The sequence below is a fragment of the Varanus komodoensis genome, unplaced genomic scaffold, assembly GCF_004798865.1.
Source record: "Varanus komodoensis strain SLA01 unplaced genomic scaffold, ASM479886v1 scaffold57, whole genome shotgun sequence".
NCBI lineage: Eukaryota > Metazoa > Chordata > Lepidosauria > Squamata > Varanidae > Varanus > Varanus komodoensis.
The window spans coordinates 2,286,401-2,310,367 of NW_025336182.1; the positions used below are offsets into that span (position 1 = coordinate 2,286,401).

A 23,967-nucleotide genomic window follows, 5' to 3' on the forward strand; every position below is an offset into this window, starting at 1 on the left:
ACCCCTCTCCTCCGACAGGTTAGCTTTCTATGTGGAGGGACTTTTCACTTCTTTCTTGTTTCGCATTCCCACACGCAAGCCCAATTATTTTAGCAGCTGAGTCAGTAAACCCTACAAGCTCCCCGTCCCTGGCAATAAAAAAGCAGCAATCATTACAAGCTTCTTTCACACAACTTCAATCACACCCACTTTTCAGTGCTATCTTTATCTTGGCATCGCTGCTGATGCAGCAGCAGAGATGTGGCAGTGGCCACAGGCATACATGCATGTGCCTCATGCTCCATGAGAGAGAGCACCATTCCGCACAGCTTCATACCCACAGACAGGCACGCCTTTGTGCATGCTTAAAGCCCATTCATGTCTCTGCGGAGCATGCCGAAATTGTTTATTATATTTTACCCCACCCATCAGCCCAAAGGCTTCCTGAAACTGACTGGACAACCACATGTAGCTGTTGTAAGGCTGCCGCACTGGGGCAAACCGTGACACCTGGAAATGTATTTATTTATTTATTTATTAAAACATTTTTATGCCGCCCCATTCGCCGAAGCCTCGGGGCGGCTTACGACAATTTTGTAATGTAATTTTGCTGTGGTGGGCAAAGCGCGCATCGGCAGTGCCAGGAGCAGGCATGGCACCCTATTTTAGCAGACCCCTCAAACCCCAACAGTTGCACCAAGGAGCCCACAGCTGGAGTCACATCTGTCGTGGCTCCTTGCCATTCATGCGCAGCAAGTGCTATTCAGATATACAACTTCTGAACTTGGAAGCTCCAATGGGCTGCCACAACTGTTGCTTCTCTATGCTGCAGCATTTCTGGACCTAGTCATTTGAATGGTATATAAATGCCTTAAATGAATGAATGAATGAATGAATGAATGAATGCTCAAGACCAGAATCTCTCACATGAGGCTGCCCTAAGAGCTTCGAGGGAAGGGCACATGGCAGAGCCAGGAGAAATGGCCTTCTTCGTGGCTGTTCCCAGGTTTCAGAACTCCCTGCCAAGGGGGGCTAGGTTGGTTCCCGCCTTGTTGTCTGTCTGCCAGTCAGTTTTTATTCAAGCAGGAATATAAGCTGGTCTGTTGTATTTTTAATTAATGCTTTTGTTTTATTATTGTTCTAAGGCACTGGCTTGTGCAACCTGAGGCAGAAAAAACAGCCTCCACCCAGCAGTGGTAAAGCTCTTTTCCTGTCTACACTGGTGTGAGACGGTGTAAGTCTTTGTTTTAAATCCCAGCTTTATTGTTGTTAGCTCCCTTGAGGGCCACCCCTTGGTTGAAAGGGAAAGCTTAAATTTAGCAGGTCTCTGAATAATGCTTTCTGAAGTTAGCATAAGCAAGACAGACAGAACCCTGCTTCTTGGAGTGTATGGTCTAAAACTGCAGTCTGTAGGGGGCTTCCTTTTTTAAAAAAGGAAAAAAAACCTAAGCTACTAGCCCTCACCACTCAGTGCAACAATGAATATGCATACCACACAGATATACACAGTTGTGAAGTCACAGACACATTGAACACACAGTTCGCCTTTTGCGCCCCCTCCCTGGTCAGAAAGCTGTGCCATGCAGAGGACCAGGCCTCTCCCCAAGCCAGTTGTGCCATTCTAGAACCTTCCACCATTATAACAAGGTGCAACAGTCTGGCTGCGCTTTCACGATCCCGTGCAAGGAGCTGGGCTCCAAGCCACTTGACCAGGTCTAGCATTCTCACTGCTTCCACTGGTGCAGCATGTTCTCTGCCTTTTGCTATGAAGTGAAAGGAAAGGAAAAGGACCAGACTTCAGAACACAATAGATGCTTGATGTTTCCGGCTTCAGCCAGAGCTACCAGTTGGGAATCATGCCAACCAGATAAGAACACAGAAACAAGCAAGACAGGAAGGCCTCCGGGCTGATTGGGAGAAGGCCAGTGAAATGCCCAGGAGAAAGGCCGCTCCTGAACCCCAGCAGCCCAAACATGGGTGGTACTTTGGCCCCTGGATGCCTGCTCTCCAGCAACAGCAGTGCTAGCTGATGGAGGCTGGCACAAGCAGCACCGGATGGGGCCTGAGCATCCCATCCCGAGGGCAGGGACAGACTGATGCGCCCCACAGGACGTTGCACAGTCCCAATCCAGCCTTGCTTGTTCCAGGATGCCGAAGGGCCCTCAGAACCCTTTGTCAGCCCCCTACATGCCAATCCTGACCTCAGGCTGACAATGCCCCTGCTTTAATGGGGACTGCAAGCTCCTCGGGGTAGGGCTGGCCTTTGCTTCGTGCTTGTTTCCCTAGAAAGCCAAAGTGGGCAACCTGCGCTGCCCATGTGGGCCTTCCAGGGCTGCCTGGGCAACTCAGAAACTTAGAAACAGAGCGAGCCAGAAGGGGCCTCCCAGGCCTTCTAGTCTGACCCCCGGCTCCAGCCGGCTCCACTCACGACATGCCTATCATGTGCATGTCCAGCCTGTCCTTGAACACCGTCACCTGTGGGGCCTCAGCCACCTCCATTTCATACCCTCGGGGTCCTAACTGCCAGGAAGTGATTCCTGGCATCCAAATTGCTGGGCCCCTGGCAGCCCTGCCCACTTCTCCTCCGTGGAAATGACTGCTGCGCAGTGACTCGGAGGGAGGGAGAGGCCTCTGTCCTCCCACAGTGGCAGGGGAGCCCCAACTTTGGAGGGCATCGCGGTGAGGAGGGAAGTTACGGCCTCTCCCATGCGCCAGCAGCTCCGGCGCTGCAGAGAGTGCTTAAAAAGGCGGTTTGGGAAGTGATCACTGAGCAGGACTGAGGCTGAGCCTCAGTAGCCCACTGGCAAGCCCATCTCAGTGGGCAAGGAGGGGAGGCCCCGGATGACGAGGGAGGAAGCCAGCCACTTTCTCTACACAGTGCAGAGATGTTATACACCTCTGTCGGGTCCCTGGTCCTCTTTTTTCCTAACTCAAAAGGACCGGGCACTCCAGCTGTTGTGGGGAAGCTGCTCTGCAGCACCCACAGACCACCGGGGCCCATGACCCGACCCCCTAGGCTTGCCCCTTTTCCTCCCCCTTCCACCTGCCTGCTCACCTGCCCCTCGCTCTGGCCAGGCAATGAGGGTGCTGGGGAAGAGGAGCAGCAGCCAACGCCCTGGCATCCTTGCTCCCTGGCTCTCTGCCTCCCAAGCAAACAAGTGGAAGCCATAAAAAGGAAGGCGTGAGGACTGAGCAGGGAGGAGGTGATCTGGTAGGGGGGGACTGAAAAAAGGTATGCGAACTTTGTCCCGGTTTACAAATCCACCTAATATGCCCTGTTCACAATCCCAAATGTGAACCAGTGAAGTGTTCACCAATTCCCAAACCTGTGTTTCTATTCGCAAAATGTGTCCTGGGAAAATGCACAACTTCCCCCAAATATGCAGCTTTTCCTGTTCAAATAAACTGAAAAACAAACGAGATTGGGACTGTGCCAAACCAAGCTGTCTGGAAAGTCCAGGGAGCTTGTCCCTTATCCTTCCTTATCTCACAGCCACTGGAGAGGTCTGCCCCAAAGGCCTTGGTGCTGGGCCAGCTCTGGTGTTCTGGTCCCCCAGGTGTTTTGGTGGCCCTTTCCTCCAACTCTACAAATATCCTTACCAAGAGGAAAGTCAGTTTCCCACCTCTTCCCCAGAGATACTTATCCAGGCCTACCTTATACTAAAATAAAATAATGCACCTCATCAGTAGAAACAATTGGTAAAGGACCAGTAAAATAAGAGAGTACACAAAGCACTCTAAAGGCTTATGAACACTGCCATACACAGTAAAGACAGGTGGGCCCTAGACAAGTCTGACCTGCTTATTGACTCCTGTTCCAAGATCAAGCAATCCAGAATCTGGTGGAAAAGACGTACATTCGCACTTCGGTAGCCAGTGTGGCTCTCCGCTGCTGGTTACGCCAAGCTTCCTTCAAGTCAGCAGTACAATTCAGGCACATGACGCTGGTGGGGTGTCAGAAGTCCTGGCCTATCTGTTGCTCATCTTGTTACACCTGTTCGAAATCTTTGCCTGCCTACTGCCAGTCACCTTAGAGGCCTTCCAGTATATCTAGACCTCCCTCTGGCTTGCTCCTGAGAATACTTAATATATAAAATTAAGTCTAATATAAACCCAACATAATGTGTTTGCAGCAGCAGCAGCGGCCTTCTCCAGGACTACAACTGAGCCAGTTCTTGCTAAGGCTTGAGTGGCCAGGGGTCACTGTGAGCAAAGCATCGCTGAGGGTGGGTGCCTTCCCTTCACACCTAAGAACTTCCGGGAGAATTATTGTACTTTACAAGGGTTTCTGAATGGAAGGAATGACTGATCCCCATGAAAAGAGCACCTGGGAAAGTGGTGCTTTTGCGCCGCCCTGGAGACTGTTCAAGCTTCCAGGCAGGTCCCAGACAGACAGCCCGCTACTGCTCCTGCACCCTGTTACAACGCAAGGTGTCTTCTTTTCCTCAACTGGCTCGGAAGCAGAAAAGACAGCAGGAAGCCAGGGAAGAATTCCACACATCCTGAATACAAGTGGCGCCATTCGGGCAAAGAAATGAACGCACAAATGCTATCTAAGAGGAACAACCTTGTGCAAAATTACAGGTTCTCCAGTGGACACCTTTTTGCAGAGAAGCCCCACCTGGATGATAAAAAGAAACTCACCTGATGCTGGTCCCTCTGGCACGGAACAAAGGGATCCTTCCCTGCCTTTGTACAAACAGTACTTAAGATTTCATTCTCAGGAGTTCATTATGCCATGTAAATGTTGCTGCTTGAAGACCTGCTCATCTTTCTATGAGATGAAACTTTTCATACGCACACGCACACATGCACGCACACAGGGGAGGAGCGCTAATCGAAGTACCTCCCTCAGGGTACGAAAAGGTCCTTGAGCCCAGACATAAGGTGCGGTGGACAGCATTAAGAAGAGGCTGAGCAGGAGGGAGACGCGTGTGGCCCGTGTTGCGAGATCTCCTGGCCTGCATCAGCCCGACTGACATGAGGAGCAGCTGTGAAGCAACATCTGATCCTTGCGCTGCTCCCCTTCATTCCAGGATGGCTGGGCTGGTGCAGGGGAACACCAGGGGGGACATGCAATGCCATTTAAGTTGCCACCAACATTCCTCACAGCTCTGCTTCATAATCCATGCTAGCAGTCTTGGGTTTGCGTCCAACTGTTTTCCTAACAGTGGCTGAAGCCAACTGCATGGTCTCTTCTCTCGGGAAAAGAACCCCAGGGTGCCTGTCAGCCATGGGACTTTTTTGCCCATTCACTGAATGAAAACTAGATTTAAAATAGTTGAAAAGGAATCGTTCCCAATAAATACTCAACATCTCTCAGTGTAGACTAGCTGGGTCTTTGCCACCATGTTGAACACAGGATAGATAAAGGGCTTTCCCCACCTCGTCAAGGCACGGATATTTGGTACAAATGGAAGGAGAAAAGTTCTAGGAAAAGAGAGTGTGGGGGAAGGACAGACAGACAGACAGACGGACAGACAGACAGACGGAAGGAAAAGTTTGCAAAGGAAGGAATTAATAAATAAATATGTGATCACTGCCCTACCGAAAGAGGTTGTCTTCTCCTGTGATATCCCGAGAGAACAAAGGACAGTCAGATCGATTCAGCTGTTGGCAATGTCGACGCATGAATTAAACGGCACACAGCAGTTCCCCCAGTCCTGCTTATCCGATTCTCCCCCTGCCCCCCATGCACAGCCGTATGAGCGCACAGGGCCGCCCTTGTCCGTGAACAATAACAAAAGTGATCCGAGTATACAGAGTCTGTCCCCCAACCACACTGAATCTGTGGGTTATTGCTGGTGAAAGGATGTGGCAGCTGGTTGGGAAATTGGCTTGGGAGATGGCGACATTCCAAAGGCCTGGGTCATTCATTCTCAAAATAATTGGGGGAGGGAGGGAGAGGAAAGATAAAACAGGACTTCCATAGGTTGCCTTCCCCTCCAGGGAGCAAGAGGGGGAGGGAAGCCTCCTGCAGGCAGTTCAAACACCAGAGCCATTTTTCCTATCAGCATTCTTTAACCTGTCAAGTACCCAACAGACAAGGGGGCCACATTCAAATCCATGTTAACAGGGTTAACTAACCCTAAAGTTAGGGTCTTCTTCCTCTTATCCCAAAGGTATATCTCACTCTGTCTGCCAAAAATCTAAAACAGGATGGTGCAATGAAGGGTCCATGGAACTCTCCCTCCAGCACCTAGTTATATTTGCAATTTGAGAATCTGACTACAGAAGGGACAGAATCTTCCTGTTACATTGCAACTAATGTGAAAACTGTGAGAGCCTCTGACCACATGCAGAGTGCTTCTCTTTCACCCATCCAGCCAAGGATTACATTCAGTCTTGCATCTGGCAGAAGCCACAGTAAAAAGATACATTTCCAGTGAATGCCTAAAATACACCTGTATTGAGGCCTGACAAACTGCAGAGGGGATCATTTCACAGGGCAGGTGCCAGCACAAAGAAGGCCTGGCTTTCTATCACTACCTAATGGAAACCAGCAGACTATGAGACAGGCGAGAAGCCCCCCCCCCCCCCCCAAAAAAAAAGTGTGCTGGGAGAAGTTCCTTGATTTTTCCCCCAGAGGTGATTCCACAAGGTCTGTTGCATGTCACGAATGTGCAAACTGGACACTCCACGGTTCTGTTTACATCTGCATGGATGTAGAGATCCTCGACTTTTCTGGCACAGTGGCCACATCTGGAATTCCGAAAGCGCACCATGGGCAGGCTCACTAAAGGGCTGCCGTGATTCAAATGGCCAGTCTGACAGCACTTATTTACCAGAAGAAGTAGTGAGATGAAAGGAAATATGAATGGCCCAAGAATAGACGTCCAAGGCAGAAGTGGGGTCTGAGCTTCAAAATGCAGAGCCACGAATCTAAATAAAGGTGGCACTGGAGGGCAGCACTTTGCTTTGCAGCAGGCCAGACACCCTGAAAAACCATTTTCTAAACTATTTTTTTTAATCCAAATAAAATACAAAATAAGGAAGGGCAGGGTGCCTGGTAGGTATCTCCAAACTCATGGGTGCCCATGGACTGCAGACGGCAGGCGCAGAGGGTGAGGGGATGAACTCAGAGCGCCCGTCTCCCTGCACAGCCGGTTTCAGACCCCATGGGGATGCTTCCCTCTCAGCTGCAAAACCTCAGGCCTCGCTGGAACATCTGCCTTATCGGCTGCCACATTTGGCACCAGGGAGGTTCTCGGGGGTTTGCTGGCAGAGCTGCCTGTTCATGGCTGCCAGCTGCCGAGGGTCTGGCTGGCCCCTCAGAGACGCCCAAGAGTGGTGTCGGCCTGACGGAAACCTCCGACTTGCTCCTTCTCACAGCACCAGCTGCAGCCTTCCACCAGCCAAGGAAAACAAGGCTGGGGCTTCTCCGATACACCAATGACTATTTCGCCCAGTGGGCCGTCCCTCACTAGAGGCTTGAGGGCAATTGGGCTGGTAAACACCAGTGCATCATGTTCCCAAAAGGAGAGTGGGGCAGGCACGGCCTTCTGGGGTTAAAGCCTTTACCGAAAATGCTAAAAGCCTGGAGGCTGAGAACGTGGTCTGCGCAAGAGCACCTCATTACTGCTGAGACATCCCAATGCTCAGCTGTGCCTTAGCGTTGCCATTAAACAGCAGGGGTGCAAATGAAAACAGGCCTGCTGAGAGAGAAAGTGTAGAAGGAAAATTCATCCCCAAAATCGCCACCCCTCCATCCCCAAATGGAATCAAACATTTGTTAGGGATGTCCATGTGCCACCTGCCCCCCGCTTCCTAAGAAAAGAAAACTTTTAGCTAAAGCACCCGCAGCTCCAGCTTTTCCTTTCAAAATGAGCAAGAAAGAAATGTCTGCAGCTTCTCTAGGAAGTGTCAACTGTTGTTGTACTGATTTCCATATTTATCTATTTTCTATACCATCTGATAGCTGAAGCTCTCTAGGCAGTGTACAGCACTTCATGAAATACAATAAAATGCAAATGAAAATATGAATGACACGAAAAGCATCATTGCATTTCTCTAGACACTTAAAACTGAATTTTTTAAAAAACTTATGCTACTGGCACTGGTTCACAGAGCGAGGCCTGTTAAAACAATGGACGTTCAGAGCTGCCGTGGTATAAAGGGCACTTTTAACCTGGTGCCAAGAGATGGCAGGATTAGCACCAGGAAGGCCCTGGTGGGGAGACTGTTCCATCCTTGGGGGCTGCCCTAAAGAAGGGTCTCTTTTTTGCTGTCACCAAGTAATCCTCCCTTGCAGGGGGCAGTGGGACGAAGGCCTCAGATGGACAGCCAAGGCATGTCTGAGTAGGCTGAGAGTACGAGCGGTGTTCCTCCAGGCCTAATCTCTGATTAGCAGGGCTGAAGCCAGTGCGGGCAAAGCAGAACTGGTCCCAGTTGTTACTTTGGCTGCCACATTTTGTGCAAGCCGCAGCTGCTGAACAGCCTTCAGAAGCAGCCCTGCATACAGTGCAGGGGCCCAGCAGATCGATCGAACGAGTGCAGCTTACTGAAGTCCGGCTGCCCTTGTCCAGATGGGGTGTAAGAGGGCCAGAAGCCGGAGTGGGTAGAAGCCCCGGTTAATGCACAGCCCCACTCAGACATGTAGCTGCCCTGCCTGTTAGCCATCACATCCGTGGGATTTCCTTATGCCTGGAGCTTCATGGGACAAGAGTCCACAGAGGGCTTGCTCCCTCATATCTGGGCCTCCCATCCCCAGGTTCGCCTCGCACACCTGCCACAGACCAGCGTGGCCTGGCGCCCGTCTTATTCCCCTCAATCTCAGTCCTGCCACCTGTAAAATCCGACCATGAGCGGCCTGCTTCACAGGGTTGTCAGAAAGTGCCCTTAATTATGGCAAGGATTTTTTCAACTGGGTTAGCTCTTGGTGGCCATGGTGACGTAGGGCTATTTTTGTATTGTTTTGTCTGTAAATACACCACTTCATGTTAATCCAGTGATACCCTGCTTAAATCTTTGAGGCTATTGACAGATGTAAGCACATGAAATTCTGATTGTTTATCCTCCTGCCATGCCAGCTTAAAAGGAAAGGCTTTTAAGAGAAAAAACAAGCGTTTAGACAAGGAACTGCTATTTTAGGCTTTGTGGTTCAGGTTTGGTTAAAAATAACTACAATAAATATACTGACTTATAAATATTGCTCTAGCATGTACACGGGTCAGTTAATCACTCCACAAGGGCAGCTAAATCAGCCCCACAACCCTGCTTTGTCCACTGCGGGGGGAACTGAAGAGGTCAAGGGAGGGAGGAAACAGCTTTAAAGAGAGGTTGTTCCCTTTTCTCTGCTGTTTCATTTCCCAAGGTTACCCCCAGGCTTAAAAAACCTTTTTAAAAACCCACACAGTGCATAGCTCTGTTCTAGGGAAGTGGAGCATTTGCCTCCTCTTCCTTCAGTCTGGCTGAATCACTCTTAAGTTTTGTTTTGACACCAAGAATATAAGACTACCAATTTTATGCAAGAAAATGGGAAAATTAATAGAGATTTTGTTGGAAGGAAAGCACAGGCCACCGACTCCTAAAACAAAAGCAGACCCCTCCAGATGCTGCCGTAACCAGGCACCACTTACATTTCCCCGAGACTGGCCCGCAAAGCAGCTATGGCAAACAGCACCACTTTTGCAGCCTAAACCAAACCGACAAAAACCACACTCCTCCTCCAGTTTTCACACTCAAGAGGAAGAACTCGCAGAACGCCACGTGCTGGCCCTTTTGCGGAACCCAAGGCTTGGCCTGGGGTGGGGAGCCATGCTGCTTCGCAGGCACTCTCTTTGGGTCGCAGAGTGGCTCCTGTCCCTCGGAGAGCCATTGTCTTGCCGCACACAAAGAAACCTCCATTAAGCTTAGGGAAAGGGCAGAGGGAGCAGACCCACAGAGAGCAGGCGGGAGAGAGAGTTGGGACACACAGCCCAGCGTTTGCGCCTTGGGACAGTTAGGATTCCTTGTGCCGATTATGAGAACTGAGTAAACCCAGAGAGGAAAGATAGAGGAGGATGCTGGAAAATGTCCGGAAAAGAACCCCCAGTGAAAATGACCTGAGAGAGAAGTGTGTGTGTGTGTGTGGGGGCGGGGGGGTATACACAACTCTGGGGTCTGAACATTTCAGAGAACCACAGCAAAGCTCTGGGATTGGTTTTATACAGTTGTTACAGAATTGTGAGTACTCCAACATAAGAGACATCCTTTTATGCTGTCTCTACAGAAACCTTCAGGCCATAACGGGGCAACCTTTTAAAATAAAGGGACATCTGGCAAGCCATGATTTCAAACAAGGGAGGAAGCATTTTTTTAAAAATGCAAATGAAATTATAGGTTTCTTTCAGTACCACAAGATTAAGCCAGCTTGCCAAAATGCATGAGAAAGGCCACAAATGCAGATCATTAGATTTGTATCCTGGCCACAATCCAAGGAAAGATTTATTTGGAAGCAATGAAAGTCACCAGACTTCATTTTCACATAAGACGCGTGGAGCTCCATTTCACTATGTCTCAAGAGCCTGTGAAGTTTTACAAATCAAGCCCAAATCAGATTAAGAGAAGGCAGAAGCTTGTATTTGTATCCTGTGCTGATACTTTTTTTAAAAATGTGTTTCAAAATAATAATTTGTTATCCCAAAGAGATGAATATTCTAAGGGAAAGAGGGATTTTAAAAATACAGACCAGAGTGAAGCCACCCATCAAAAATGGACATGCACCATCCACAAAAACTTTCCCATTTGTCCACCCGCTCCTTAAGTTTGAGAAATATCATATGGCTTTTGCTGATGATGTCCTATCAGGACAATCAACGAACTGTGATCCCCACCCCAACATTTTCTTGGTTCTCTCCATGGAAAACAGAGCAGACTACAATGCAAACACACCGGCACTGCTTCCCCAGTATCACAGAATCATTGGCTGTTTTGTCAGTAAGCCCCAAAGACCTTAACACGTTCCTCCGACACACGAACATGCGTGCCCCCTCCCAGGCCAACGTAAAACCGCCCTCCCCACAACCAGACATCCCCAACAGTATAAATTCTAAGACAACAAACCTTCACGATGATCTCCTTTGTACGATGATCCACTCTAGCTCTGGTCAATGATTCTATCCGAGACATAATCCAGCAATGAATCTAACCACCACCCAATCGATCCGACCGGGTCTCCTGCTAGTTATACCGGTAGGGAATGTTTTGGGCATGAAAAGCACTTAAAGATCAAAATCAAAACGGAGCAGCAAGAAGGACGGATGAATGAAACGCTCTCTGTGCGGCGGAGACAGCCTTCAGGCTGATCGCGCTCTGCACATCCAACTCAAAGCACAGGAAGTTAACTAGCCAAGCTCAAAACTGCATTTGGGCTGTTTGAATTGCTTTGCCCCTCCTCTCGAAAGTGGAGATGATGGAGGAGGAGGACCCACTGGCCTTACATCATCTTGAAAAAAAGAGAAATAGTTGTGAGCACAAGCAGTCCTTCCTGAACAGAAACAGCCAGCCAGCAGCCAGAGAAGGATGCAGAAGTGCGTGCCAAAGCCAGGCAGCCCCAGTTCTCCTGGCATGTATCATTCCGGTCCCATTCCAGTTCTGATTTCCTGCAGTGAGCCCCACAGAGGTGGCACTGGGAGAAGCAGAGGAAGAACGCCCTTTCCATGCACCTCGGGAAACCTGCCATCCGTCACTGTCCAGGGGTCCAGTCAGCCATATGATAGCACCAGTAGGTTCCAGCCCAGTAGCAACTGGAGGTCCCAGCACACTCTTGCCGGGCAGTGAGTGGCTGAGCACAGCTCTGCGTGGAGAATGTCCCGGTTTCAGCTCCCAGCATCTACACGTGGGGCTGCCAGGACTCCTGCCTGAAACCCAAGGGTGTGATTGCTGCCCATTCGGGCTGACAACACCCAACTGGCTCGTGCTGCCTCCATTTCACTGCCGTGTGGTTTTCCCACACCCACCAGGGAAATGTAGCAGCGACAGTGCAACCCTACATTTCAACTCCAAATGAGTGGGGGACCACAGTCTTGGGGACCTGGGCTCAAATTCCCACTCTGCCACAAAGCTTACTGAATGGCCATGGGCAGGAAAAGCAGCTCCCCATCCTACTGCCCGCAAATGCTGCCCCAAATCCATGGGCGGGAGTGGTTCCATCACTGGGCTGCCTCTGCGAGTGCAACCCAAGGGCTGAGAGGTGTGCAGTGGAGACCCCAAAGAGCCTCTGGAGAGAAATGCCAGCAGCAGTGGCAACACGGCGGCTCCCGGGCAGGATGGCCAAACGCAGCCTTTGCCAACCAGCCGCCTTCCCGATGCACTGGACTACAACTCCCAACATCCCCCAGCCAGTCTGTGTGCTTATGTGCACCAGGTGCTGGGGAACCTGGGCGGGAGAGGGCCATGACACTCTGGTCTTGCTTGGGGGATCCGGCGGGCAGCTGGTGGGCCACTGCGTGCACAGGAGGCTAGCTCAGCGGGTGCTGGGCCTGGTGCAGCACAGCTCTTCCGAGGCTCCTCTTAACGCTGACCTGCACAGGTGGCTTTCGAAGGCAGCGGCGCGCCTGATCAGACGCGGGGCAGGGTCCAGTGGTGCGGCTCGGCGCTTTCCGATCCTGGCCTCAGTGGCTTATGAGGGGCGCCAGGAAACCCCACTGGGTATTGGGCTTCACCCGGATGCCCGCGGCTGGGCTGTCTCTTCCCCTGCTACAACCCTCGCTCCAAGACTTGCGCCTGCCTCAGTGTTCCTGCCTGAGTTGCACTGATTGCCACTCTGATTCTAACAAACAAAACAAACATTTGGAGCCTGGTTAGTTTCGCAGTTTAAGTTCGTTCCAATCAAAGCACCAGAGTATAAAATGGGTGTTACTTCGTCTTTGTCATCCATGGCTCTCTGGGTGCTCATTTGGGCTGGACCTTGGCCCCACCGCTGGGACCCTGTGCAGGACTGAAAGGTGACGTCCAGATTCGCCATGCGGCACTCGGCTGCCCTGCCAAGCACACCAGGTGTGGCAGAGGCAGGATACCTGCGCCCGGATCTGTCGCAGCACTTGCCCTCCCTGGCCCCGGTCAAAGTCCATCTCACGGTTCAGCCCTGGCTGACCTTCAAAGAGAGGACAGGGAATTTGGACGAGGAATGGCCAGGGTCTCCCACCATCACTCCATGAAAAAGCAGCAAAGGATTGGCAGAAAAGCTGTGGGGGCGGAAAGTTTGGAGGACAATGGCAACGAATTAGCTGTGCCCTTGGCCAGCAAACAGATTTTGGGTGATGAATGTACAAATGTAACTTATCTTGCAGGAAGGGAAGGTTTCTTTGTTTACTTTTTTTTAAAGGGTTGCACATTTCTTGGGAAGGAACATGAAGAGTGAGATTAGACTGAATCCAAAAACAAAATTGCGGCAGCAGAGCTTATCCCACAGACTTTGGACTGTTCTTCCCGGGCCGCACTGCATGTCATTTATCGTACGAAATTTTCCCCTTGTTCCAGAATCTGGAAAGCCTAACAGGCGTTGCTTAATTATTGTATCTTGATTGTGTGGCACTATGGTGGTGAAACCTCTGCCACCGATTAGTTGAGTTGTGGTGATGTCACAGAAGCTAATAAATGCACCCATTTATTGGTGAATAAAGCTGACTGGGCACCTGCAGTCTAGCTTCTTTGAGAAAAGGGTCACCGGCTGGGACTTAGTGTCACCACACTAAATTTTGGGGGCAGGAGCAGGGTTGAGAAGATATTCCAAGAGGGAGGAAGCTCAGGGGCAAAGGGGCCAAAGGCCTGGCTGCAGATGGAGGACCCTGAGGGACAGGGAGAACAAAAGCAATTTCACACACTGATCTATACTAACCTAGGGCTAGTAATGCTCTTGATAAACATGGCATTTTACAAATTAATTTTACAAATTAGTTGTAATTTATTACAATCATAGTATGATGTTTACAGCACCCTTCAAGAAAGCAACCCGAGAGAGTGGTGGGGTCTCTCCCCAAGAAGACTGCAGGTTAAATGCAGCAGGATGCATACAAGACACTGAAGGAACCCAGCAATACAACAGATTAATTACTGCCTGGAAAAGCTAACTGACAAATTCAATTTAATTTAAATTAAATTAAATTTCCACTGAAATTAGAGAAAAAACAAGCAGGGCAGAACACAATTCACAGGTTTTCCCTTTCTTTTAGAAAAATCTCTGCCATTCTGTAAGAAAAGAGAATTAAATCTGAGCCAGGTTTCATAGTCCCAGGACTCATCTGCCTTGACATGGTCCTAGAAAACGCAAAGACTCATTGGAGTGCATTTGAGCATGGACAGAGTGCACCTCTTGCCCAGGACAGTCAGCCATCTCCTCCAGACTGAGATTAGGGAACTGAGTTTGGAAGCAAATTAGAGCTCTAGCAGCGTTTTAGCTCTTACTCTCCGCGGAGCTGATCTGTTGGGCCTTGCTATTTGAGGAAGGGGCAGGAGGAATGGCACTTACTCAAGACTGCAAGGAAAGTCCGCCAGGTCGCTTGAAGTGCCACGCAAGAGGTTCTTGCTCCCAGCTTCTCTGTGCAACAAAGGACTGGAGCGAACAGCAGCAGGATGACCCCCCCCCCCCCGCCGCCGCCTGTCCTGGTAGTGTGAGAACAAGAATGACTGCAGGCCCCAGGGACCCTCCCCTGCTCCAAGGCATCTGGCCACTCATTAGGTGGGAATTTCCTTCTTCTCTCAACCTTCTGGGTTATTCATTGACTTTCAGCCAGATTCTAGCAGCTGAAGCCCTGCTCCCAAACTGCTCGAGCACTCATAAACACCAACCAGCAACAGTTAATGGTATTAGTGCATGCACAGATTTAATTTTACGCTCTCTACACTTCCACATTTAAACTATGGAAAAGAATAGCTGGGAACCAAAGGAATTTGTCAGAACTAATGAAAGGAGAAAGCCGCGATACTTGGAAATTATTAAATTGAAAGTAACGTTTAAAAAATTCAATGGGTCTACCTGCTGGTTATCCCTTCCTGACTCCCCCGGCCCAGGGTATGAAGATTTCTGCACACCTGAGTGGGAAGGTGTGGCACTAATCAAGCAAGCAAGTGCTTCAGGTGCAGCCCGCCCTCGGACACGGCTCCCTGGGCCTGTTGGGTCACGGCACTTCCCCATCCAGGCTGCACGCTGCAGCTGCTCCCATGAAACGATGCAGATCAGTGGCAACCTGCATGGAAGTCCCCTGGCGCCACTTCCCCAGTAACTCTGCACCCCGTAACATAACTTGCTTGCGGGTGAGCAAGCAGGGAGAAACATCCTACTTCCTGTTTACTTATGAACATACCTTTAAGACAGCCTTTTATGCATGTCTACTCAGACGTAAGGTCTGCTGCATTTGATTGGATTTACTCCCAGGTGAGTATGTACAGATTTGGTAGCCTTAAGGGGTACTCCTGTCGTGGAGTCATTGTGGTCTATGGCAGATAGTGGATTGCAACTCCCATCAGCACTCACTCTTGGTGATGGTGGCCAAGGAGAATGGGAGCTCAAGTGCAACAACATCTGGAGAGCTTGCAAAACAAACGTGGATTTGTAAGTCTCCCAGGGCAGGTACCAGTTTGTTCCTTATGCTGGTTGCTGCTAACAGGGAGTGCAGGCGAGAAACCTGAGCCGTGAGCCCAGAAACCCCTTGCTCCTGTGTCGCCTTGACCACACACGCACGGGACTCTTCCATGTTCCACAGCATCTGCTCCGTGAGGAGAACGGAGGCAACCAGCCATCCTCACAGGGTTGCTGTGGAGATTACTGGGGCAGTCCCCCACATTTCGGCACACGCTCGCTGGACGAGGAAACACACGCCAGGATAGATGAAGGGATGGGGGTAGGCAGGTAGGAACAAGCCCAACTTTCGGGATCCTCTGTGCTAGTGGCACTTCAGGTATTAGAGGCTCCTGGGCAAGGTCCCGTCCATACGGCCCCCTCCCAGAAAGTCTCCCTCGCACCACACCTGCCCAGGACACCAGCCCTGACAGGTGACTCTTTCAGCCTCACTGCATGCTGTTACTTTCTCCCTGGTAAGGGAGAAGCTGCCTTTCTCCCCACCTGGGAAAAGCAACGACTGCAGTTAGAGCCACCCCTGCAGTGAAGGCCTTCTGTGGCCTGCCCTGGCCTTCCCAGGCATGGGATACAGCATGTGTCTGGAAAGGTATGACAGTGCCCCACCCAGCCTGGTCCTCCTTTTCTTGCCGCAGCACCTCATCCATCACAATACCAGGCATTTTGCTAGCAAATCTTAATAAAAACACAATCTGGAAAAGGCTGTTAGTCTCAGAAGTGGCCTCTGCCAAGCTTCTCGTTTGCAAAACAATTGTGCAACAATTGGCCAATGTGGGCCTTTTCCTCTAGTCCTGCTCCAAACCCACACATCCCTTTTCATGCTACATATACTGGTAAAAAAAGTCACCTCTGGAGAGAGAAGTAAAATCAAAAGTCAGAAGCTGAGAGGAGTCAAAAGGCCTTAATGGAGAAGGGATCCCACCTCACAAAAAAGCAGCTTTCAGAGGGTTTTAAGACAGGCCCTGCCAGGTCCAGTGCTAGAACAAGAGATGGGGAGGGAGGGGACGGGCCCTCTTTTATGCCAGGTATTTGCTTGCAAACTTGGACTAATCTAATCCAGCTGCAGGTGAGAAGGTGCCTCACTTTGCATAAACGGGCTTGATTTTCATATCATGCTTGAGTGGTTGAATCCACTGCTTGAATTTGGGGTTGTCATGAAGAAAGAACTCAGTTGTGAGAATGAACCATAAACCCAAAAGGAGAACCCACGGTTGCTGCTGGGTTGTGACCTCTGGATTGTTTAAACCATGAGCTGTTGTTACATACAAATCCAGAGCGGTGGGTTGTTCTGTGGGTTGTTTTATCATGCTACAGAGGCAGTGGGCAAGAACAGTAAAAGCAAAACCAGTCGCTCCTCATGGCAGCACTGCAGCGTTGCAAAAGTATTTACGACACAAGGAGGAACAAGTGAGGAGGAAAGAAGTGAGCAACCCAGGGACTGAGAAACAAACTATGGTTTGTTCTGTCATCTGCCAAGAAAAACCGTGGGTAGAACAACGAGCCTTGGGTTTAACAAGCCAAGGGTTAGCATGATGTGATAACCAGGCCACTGAAAGAAAACAGGTACCCAGAAATGAAAAGCCATTTTTAAAATCTTGGATGAAGATCAACTCTGTGACTGTTTAGAACTTTCTAAAAAAAGACCCAAGCTCTGTTCATTCTTTCCAAATAAAGCTCGCAAGACAGCTCATTTGGGGATCGAAAAACTGACCCCCCCCCATGCCACTCCTCACTTTCCTGCCCTTGGGGATTTAGCATTTCCTCTTGCCAAAGAACCAAGAAAAGCACACCCTTCATCATCCAGAATTTAAAAAAGGAGATGCTAACAACTGCTTTATAGGGAAAACTATATTTATCCCCAGGAACATTATGGTGGAGAACACCCACAGGCATTTTGTTAGAGCCCAAGAGACCAGAGTTGCAGCCTCTGGCTCAGGATATAGATTACATTTTTTTAAAAGATAATGGGGAGGAATCAGAAGCCTAGCCTAGGGGTTTAGTGCCTGGCTGGAATGCTACTTCAGTTTCTGAAGCCAGCCTAGAATATGCAGTACAAGAGTGCACTGGAGCACTTGCAGAATGCTCACACCTTGCCACCAATTAAATGCAATCAGACTCAGCATACGTAGGAAGATGAGGAACGCTGCTCAGCCACTGGGTTTCATTTCGGTCACAGCAAGCATCCCTGTGCCTGCAGGGAGGGCAGGGAGGGTGATTATCCTCTGAGCATGTGCAGAATTCAGGATGAATGCCTATATAAGGCATGAATTCATCAGGAAGAAAAAGCATAACACTACAATTGGACCTGGACTCCTGGTTTCTCACTTCCAAACAAGCCAGGAATTAGAAACCCAATTTTAAATCCTGCCTTCATATTCAGTCTTGTTACAGGAGTAACAAACCAGGAAACTTGCTTCGGACACAGCATCATGTTTTTTCCTCACTACTGCAGCCGCCCCACCCCTCGCCCCAGGGTGGACCAGTGTGCTGCTCTTGAATGGAGCCCGGATGCTCTGGACGCCAGGTTGGCTTTTCTGCTCAAACAAGGCCAGGGGCGAACGCTTCAGGAGTAAGTGAAGTGGGAAGGCTCTTAGTAGAGAAATGGACTGATGAAGAGCCCTGCTGGAGCCAAGCCAAAGTGAACTCTGCTTGCAAAAGTGGCCAAGAGCACAGCACAACGGTTCTAGCCCTCCTCTGTTTTGGTCTTCGGTTCTGGCACCCTAAAGTATCCTGCTCCTTTTCGTGGCAGTAAATTCCACAGTTCAGGTTGCAACCCTAACCCTGTTTAGACATGAAAGGGCATCATGGGATGCATCTTTAGCCTTCCCAGATCTCCTGCCTCTCAATTGCATTGCATAACTCCATTTGTATTATACAGGAGGGAGAGTTTCTACTTATCCAACCTACATGATGTAGAATCTTGCACACTTCCCTGGAGACTGTTTACAAAAAGTGTGGGGACTTTATTTTTCTGTCAAAAGCTGCATTCTCCCAAGGGGGGCGGGGGGAGCATGCCTGGGGTTGGACCTCCTTTCTTCCCAGCCCAGAAAGTTTCCAGGAGGGAGCAAATCAGCAGCTCACTCTGAACTGATGACTGGCGTGGGGCTTCTGAAAATAAGTGGTGGGCTCTGGGTGGGGTGCCCCTGGTTTACACAATGTAGCCCTCACAAGAGAAGTTGTGTTTGCACTTACGACATCTGAAAGCTAAGGTCCTAATGATCCTGCATTTTTTTCATGCCACCGTGTTAAATTTTTCATTCCCTTCCTCTGATCCTCTTCCTGCTGCAGAATGAATGCTTGGATGCAGTATTTCATGATGGCAAGAATTCTCAAAGCATCCATTTCCAGGAACGGGGGCGGGGGAATGGAACTGTTTTTAGAAACTAGCATTCAAACTGAATATGACTATTTCTGGGCTTTGCTGCCTTGAGCATTTTATTTGCCAGCACCCCAGATGACAAAGAATGACAAGCTAAGGGGTGCGGAGTGGTACCTCTTAGCACCATTTCTGAGGGCACCATCTACGTTTATCCCACCGAGCTGCCAAGTAAATTATTATTATTATTATTATTATTATTATTATTATTATTATTATTACATTTCTATGCCACCCCTTGCCGAAACCTCGGGGCGGCTTACAACACGATCGGGGCGGCTTACAATGCTGTCCAGAGCGTCTGGCTTCTCTGCCCATCCCTTGATTATGGAGTTCTTCTCTTTACTTCCCCTCACCCCAATGGAGGCTTTTGCTTTCCTGATTTTCAGCTTGCCTTTTTTTTTAAATTATCTTTCACTTCCTGCTTAAGTAAAAAAGCCAGTGGTCAGAGCAATTAATCCCAGAGAGACTTAACCAGGGCCTTAAATGTAAAAAGCCCCTGCTGTACTGATTGAAATGCATTTCCCAGCTGGGAGTCTGCCTGAACCTCTTTCTTTTTCTCAGTGGTTCCATGACCTCCTCCCCAGGAGTCATTAGTGCACATAATTAAAGCAGCAGCATTCCTCAGCAAACAGAGAGGAGAAGGAACAGGGAAGGAGGAGGGAAGGGCTTAAACTGAGCCAAGGCACCCCAAAAGTGAGCTGGGAGTCCCATTTCAGCACCAGGAAGCAGTCTTTACAATTACGTGGTGCAGCAGTCTGACTGAGGGGTTCATGGCTTTCACCACAGCCAGGCTGCTAAGGAAAGTCCAAAATGCTGGCAGCTCTTTGGATCCACATTAACAGGCCTGTTCTATGCTTTTGCATCTCCACCCAGATGTTCTGTAAAGTGATCGGCTCTTATTTGCCCATTACAAAATACTTCGCATTTCAACAGGGCACATTTATATTGTGGTTGGAGAAATTCATTTTCGCCTTCTAAGGTGAGGTGTGCAGCTACATTCAGGTGGAACAGGCAAGGCTGAGAGAGGTGGTTGTGACCTCAGCATCCCTGCTAATGAAAAAGCGATGGGATGGAGCCGCATCCTTGAGAGAACTGCCCCATATGCGACAGTGATGGGCGGCCTACAGATTTTCTAAATAAATAAATAAAAACATGCAGAGGTCACAAAGCACAGGTGGAGGGAAAAAGGGAAAGTTAAAACACGTGCTGGCTCTTGGAAGCAAAGTTTTCAAGGTGCAAAAGCAAGGCTTGTAGCCAAAACCATCTTGGGAAGTGGGCTAAGGCAACAGGAATCACTGGAAAACAGCCACAACATAAGTACTTGTCCATATGTCCTGATGTTCTGCACACTTTTCCATATAACTGCCTGAAATTGAAAGAGTTTGGGCCTGACTTTTTAAAATGAAAGCTGGAAATTCCTGGCCTGGGGTATGCCAGAGGAGGGGGCCAGGCACTCACAGCCCTTCTGCCTATAAAATGTAGTTCTAAAGAGAGGATTGTCAATACGGACCAATATTTATCAGTGAGGAAGTATTCAATCCATCTGAAAACCTGCTTTTAAAAATACAATCCTATTCTATTTTACATCTTTTCCTTGTTTCTAGGGTTTCCTTTTCCCTCCTTTTCCTGCACCATATAATCAGCAGTCTATGTCTCCACAAGGGGAGGAAACTCACAGCAAGTGCTGTTAGCCACAGTCTTCATGTTCAGCTTCCTTTCTTTTCTTTTTAAAGCAATCTGCTCTTCCTTATGGGTGTGTAAATAAAATATTATTCTAAAATCATGGGCAACAATTCACAGTATCTCAGTTGGAAGTCCAGAAGCCCAAAGGGTAAGATTTCAAAGCCCTGTGCCATTCTTTGTTCTTCTCCATGACTAAATGAAAGCAAAACTAAATTGTGCAAAGGTGCTTGATTTGCATGGTGCAAACAAGCCACGGGCTTCCAATTTTCTTAGTGCGCTGTTTGCTCTTGGTTCTGAAGGGTCTTCTCACTGCAAAGTCTACATGGGCCAAACCGTTTTCCTGGCCAATTCCCCGCACATGGAAGCTCTTCAAAGTCAGCTCAGTGTCTGTTAAGTGCTTGGAATGCAGCAGATAAAGTAGGAAAAGCAGGAGCAAGTGGACCTAGGGCAAAAAGAGGACTGCCAGCTCCTGTACAACCATTCTTCCTAAGTAACACCTTAATACCAATCACTCTGAAAAGCAGAGACAGACTTTCCTGGACAGGAAAGACTGAAAAATTACAGGAAAATGTTTTTCCCTGGAGCTTGAAATACATTTGATGAGAATAAAGTGAAATAAAAGCCAAGACATCCCATGTACAATAAATTTACTCACTTTATGGGTGAGATGCATAAAAAGGCAGGCAACTACAATGCGAAGCAAATGGAAAATGGGTTAGACAAAAGATGTGACCCACTGGCAAAGAGTGTGGAGCAAGGACTTTTCCCAGGAGTTGGGGGAAGAAACAGAGAGAGAAAGTCATGGTTATTTTCACTCGCACACCTCCAGCAAGGGAAGCGCTACACAGAGCGCTGAGCTTTTTTGCTGAGCCAGCGTGGCACAGAGAAAAACCGGGCGCAGGCGCGCGTGGCCCCACAAGCCAGAGTCTGTGGGGGGTCCCCCAAATGCGACTGGGACACGCTCACCACTTTGGGAAGTCAATCAAATAAAGTGCCTTACTCTCTCACAGTGGGAGCTGCCGTAGGACCACAAATTTGGTGACCAGGTTTTGCAAATCCTGCAAATCACAGATGCCCGGGGCCAGGTTGCCTGGGGTGCTGACCCCTATTTACGCCTGCCTGAGCTCTCAGGAGGCCTTCAGCACCCCTCTTCCAGGATGCCCAGCAAAAGGAGTGAGGTGGGCAGGTGCTTGGGAGAGGGGTGGCTCCGAGACAGGCACTCTCTGCGGAAATGAGCTCCTTGAAGAGGCTCACCTGTGCTGCTACTCGCTTTTAAATCTCCACACAGCTACTGGGCTTTATTTAATTTTTATTCTTTTGTACTATAGTCCTCAAACTTTTGAACTTTCATATTACATTTTGTCATGTTGTCTTTTATGTTTTCGGTTGTTCTGTACAGTCCAGAGAGTTTTGGCCACTGGGCACTACAGAAACATAATTAACATAAAAGGCAATGGTGCCACTGTGCAGAGCCCCATGAGAATAATTTCTGATCCCTGGTGAGGTTCAGCTGTGGCAGGCAGGAGAGCAAATCTTTAAGGGGAGTTGTTCCCAAAGCAGCAGCAGCTGTGCCACGATGCACCTGGGGGGGCAGTCTGGCAGTTCCCTGAAGCTGCCTTCACCAGAAGAAAAGCTCTTTGAGAAATACTCCTAACAGAACAGGGGTAGAAGCAGGGCGCCCTCCCAAGTCATCTGGCACTTTGCCAGACCCCTGCCCTTGGCATCTGCTGCTGCAAACATTGTACTGCATTTGAGGGACAAGCCATAATTATGATTCCGTTTGGGTTTAATCAATATTGACCATGATGAGCAAAGTTCTCCCTATTCAGGCAGAAAGAACTTGAGATTTAAAAAATAGGAATGTGGGAGAAACCTCAACTGTGCCTGTCCAAATTTAATGGGGCTGGTGTATTTAAGGGGGCTGGTGCTGACTGAGGGATGCTGTCTCATTTTCCTGACAAGCTTCTCAGGTTTGTCTAAGAGTTATATGGCAGGGGCATGCACCATGGTTGCCTCTGTGCTGATGAGTAAGAATGTAGCTCGGCTTGTTTTGATAAGAATTTATCACATTTCACAGAGACTGGCAGAGAAAGAATTTGAGATTTAAAAACTTAAGTACAGGAAAAAATGAAATAGCTATATTGGCAAAACCCTAGTTACAGTGCTGTTCACAGTGGGGGAAAAGAGACTTTTCCCTTGAATCGTAGCAGGGAAAGTTACTGGGTAGTCAATTTTGCGAGTCAAATTAAAATAAGTTCCCAGTGTGATGAAAACAGGAACCCAAATGATAAGTTGACCAGAGCAATTCATTCCCCCAGGAAGAAAGGCTGCAATCTTTGGAACTTCTTAACTTAGGAAAAAGAGAAGTAACATAGAACTATAGAAACAGAGCGAGTCAGGCGGGGTCTTCCGGACCATCTAGTCTGACCCCTGGCTCCAGCTGGCTCCACTCACGACATGCCCACCATGCGCACGTCAAAGGGAAGTAAGTACAGAGAGTCTTGGGCTTGAGTCCCCATGCAGCCATGGAGATCATTGGGTGACTTGGGGCCAGTCACAGACTCTCAGCCCAACCTACCTCACAGGGTTGTTGTTCTGAAAATAAGACTGAGAGGAGGAGAATGGGGGGAGCTCCCTTTAGTTCCTTGGAAGGAAAATAGGTGGGACATGAATGTAATATATAAATAAATACCTGAGGTACATACAGCCACACACAGTGTACAGAGAATGGACAGCGGGAAGCCCAAAGCCCTGGCATGTTTGGCCCTGCACGAGCAGAATGCTGTCTGCTCCATCAGAGCTTTCTTACAGCCCTGGGCAGGATGGAGCATTTTCACTCCCAGTTTGCTTTCGTTCAGCTCTGCCCGACCCCAAGCTCTGAAATATTCCTTATTTTTCTACCCTGTAGAGTGGATTGTGTTCCAAAAATACCCCTCCACACATACACATGGGTACTTGTGAATGGTCTTGCAGAACCCACAAGATCAAAAAGATGCTTATCCATTTAGAAAAAGCAAGGAAGCAGAAACAGTTTCCTGAATTCTCCTCTGCTAGAGCATTTCCAGATAGCTGCTCAGAGGCTCCACCTGCCCCTTTGAAAAGCCTAGGTCAGGGCAAGGGAGGGTGGATGTCGCGCCCCCTCCCAGGCGGTTCTAGTTCCTTCACCTGCTGTCTTCCTCCATCCCCAGAACAGCTCAGTTTCGGGCACTGCCAAGCCCCTGGCAATTCTCCACCACGGGGGGATGCACCACCCTGTTGATTGGCTGCACATTCTGCAGCTGTTAAAAGCACAGAAGAACATGACTTTGTTAACGGCCATGCTGTCGTCTTTTTGGTGCCAGATCAAGACCTCCTTCTGCTGCAGGGCATT

At 49.1% G+C, this 23,967-nt stretch overlaps 1 protein-coding gene across 3 annotated transcripts in view; it reads right to left on the reverse strand.

Moving 5' to 3' along the window:
- ARHGEF2 (Rho/Rac guanine nucleotide exchange factor 2) overlaps positions 1-23,967 on the reverse strand; it is a 131,164-nt gene that overhangs the window by 45,906 nt on the left and 61,291 nt on the right. Inside the window, exon 1 of one of the 3 annotated variants that reach the window (XM_044449342.1) lies at positions 11,023-12,188. The exons of 1 other annotated variant lie outside the window; for it this stretch is intronic. In XM_044449342.1, coding sequence (XP_044305277.1) covers positions 11,023-11,088 — 66 coding nt within the window. In that variant the 5' untranslated portion in view covers positions 11,089-12,188. Of the gene's footprint in view, positions 1-5,527; positions 6,436-11,022; positions 12,189-23,967 lie in introns of those variants that run through there. One more of the 3 variants, XM_044449344.1, reaches the window with a different exon arrangement.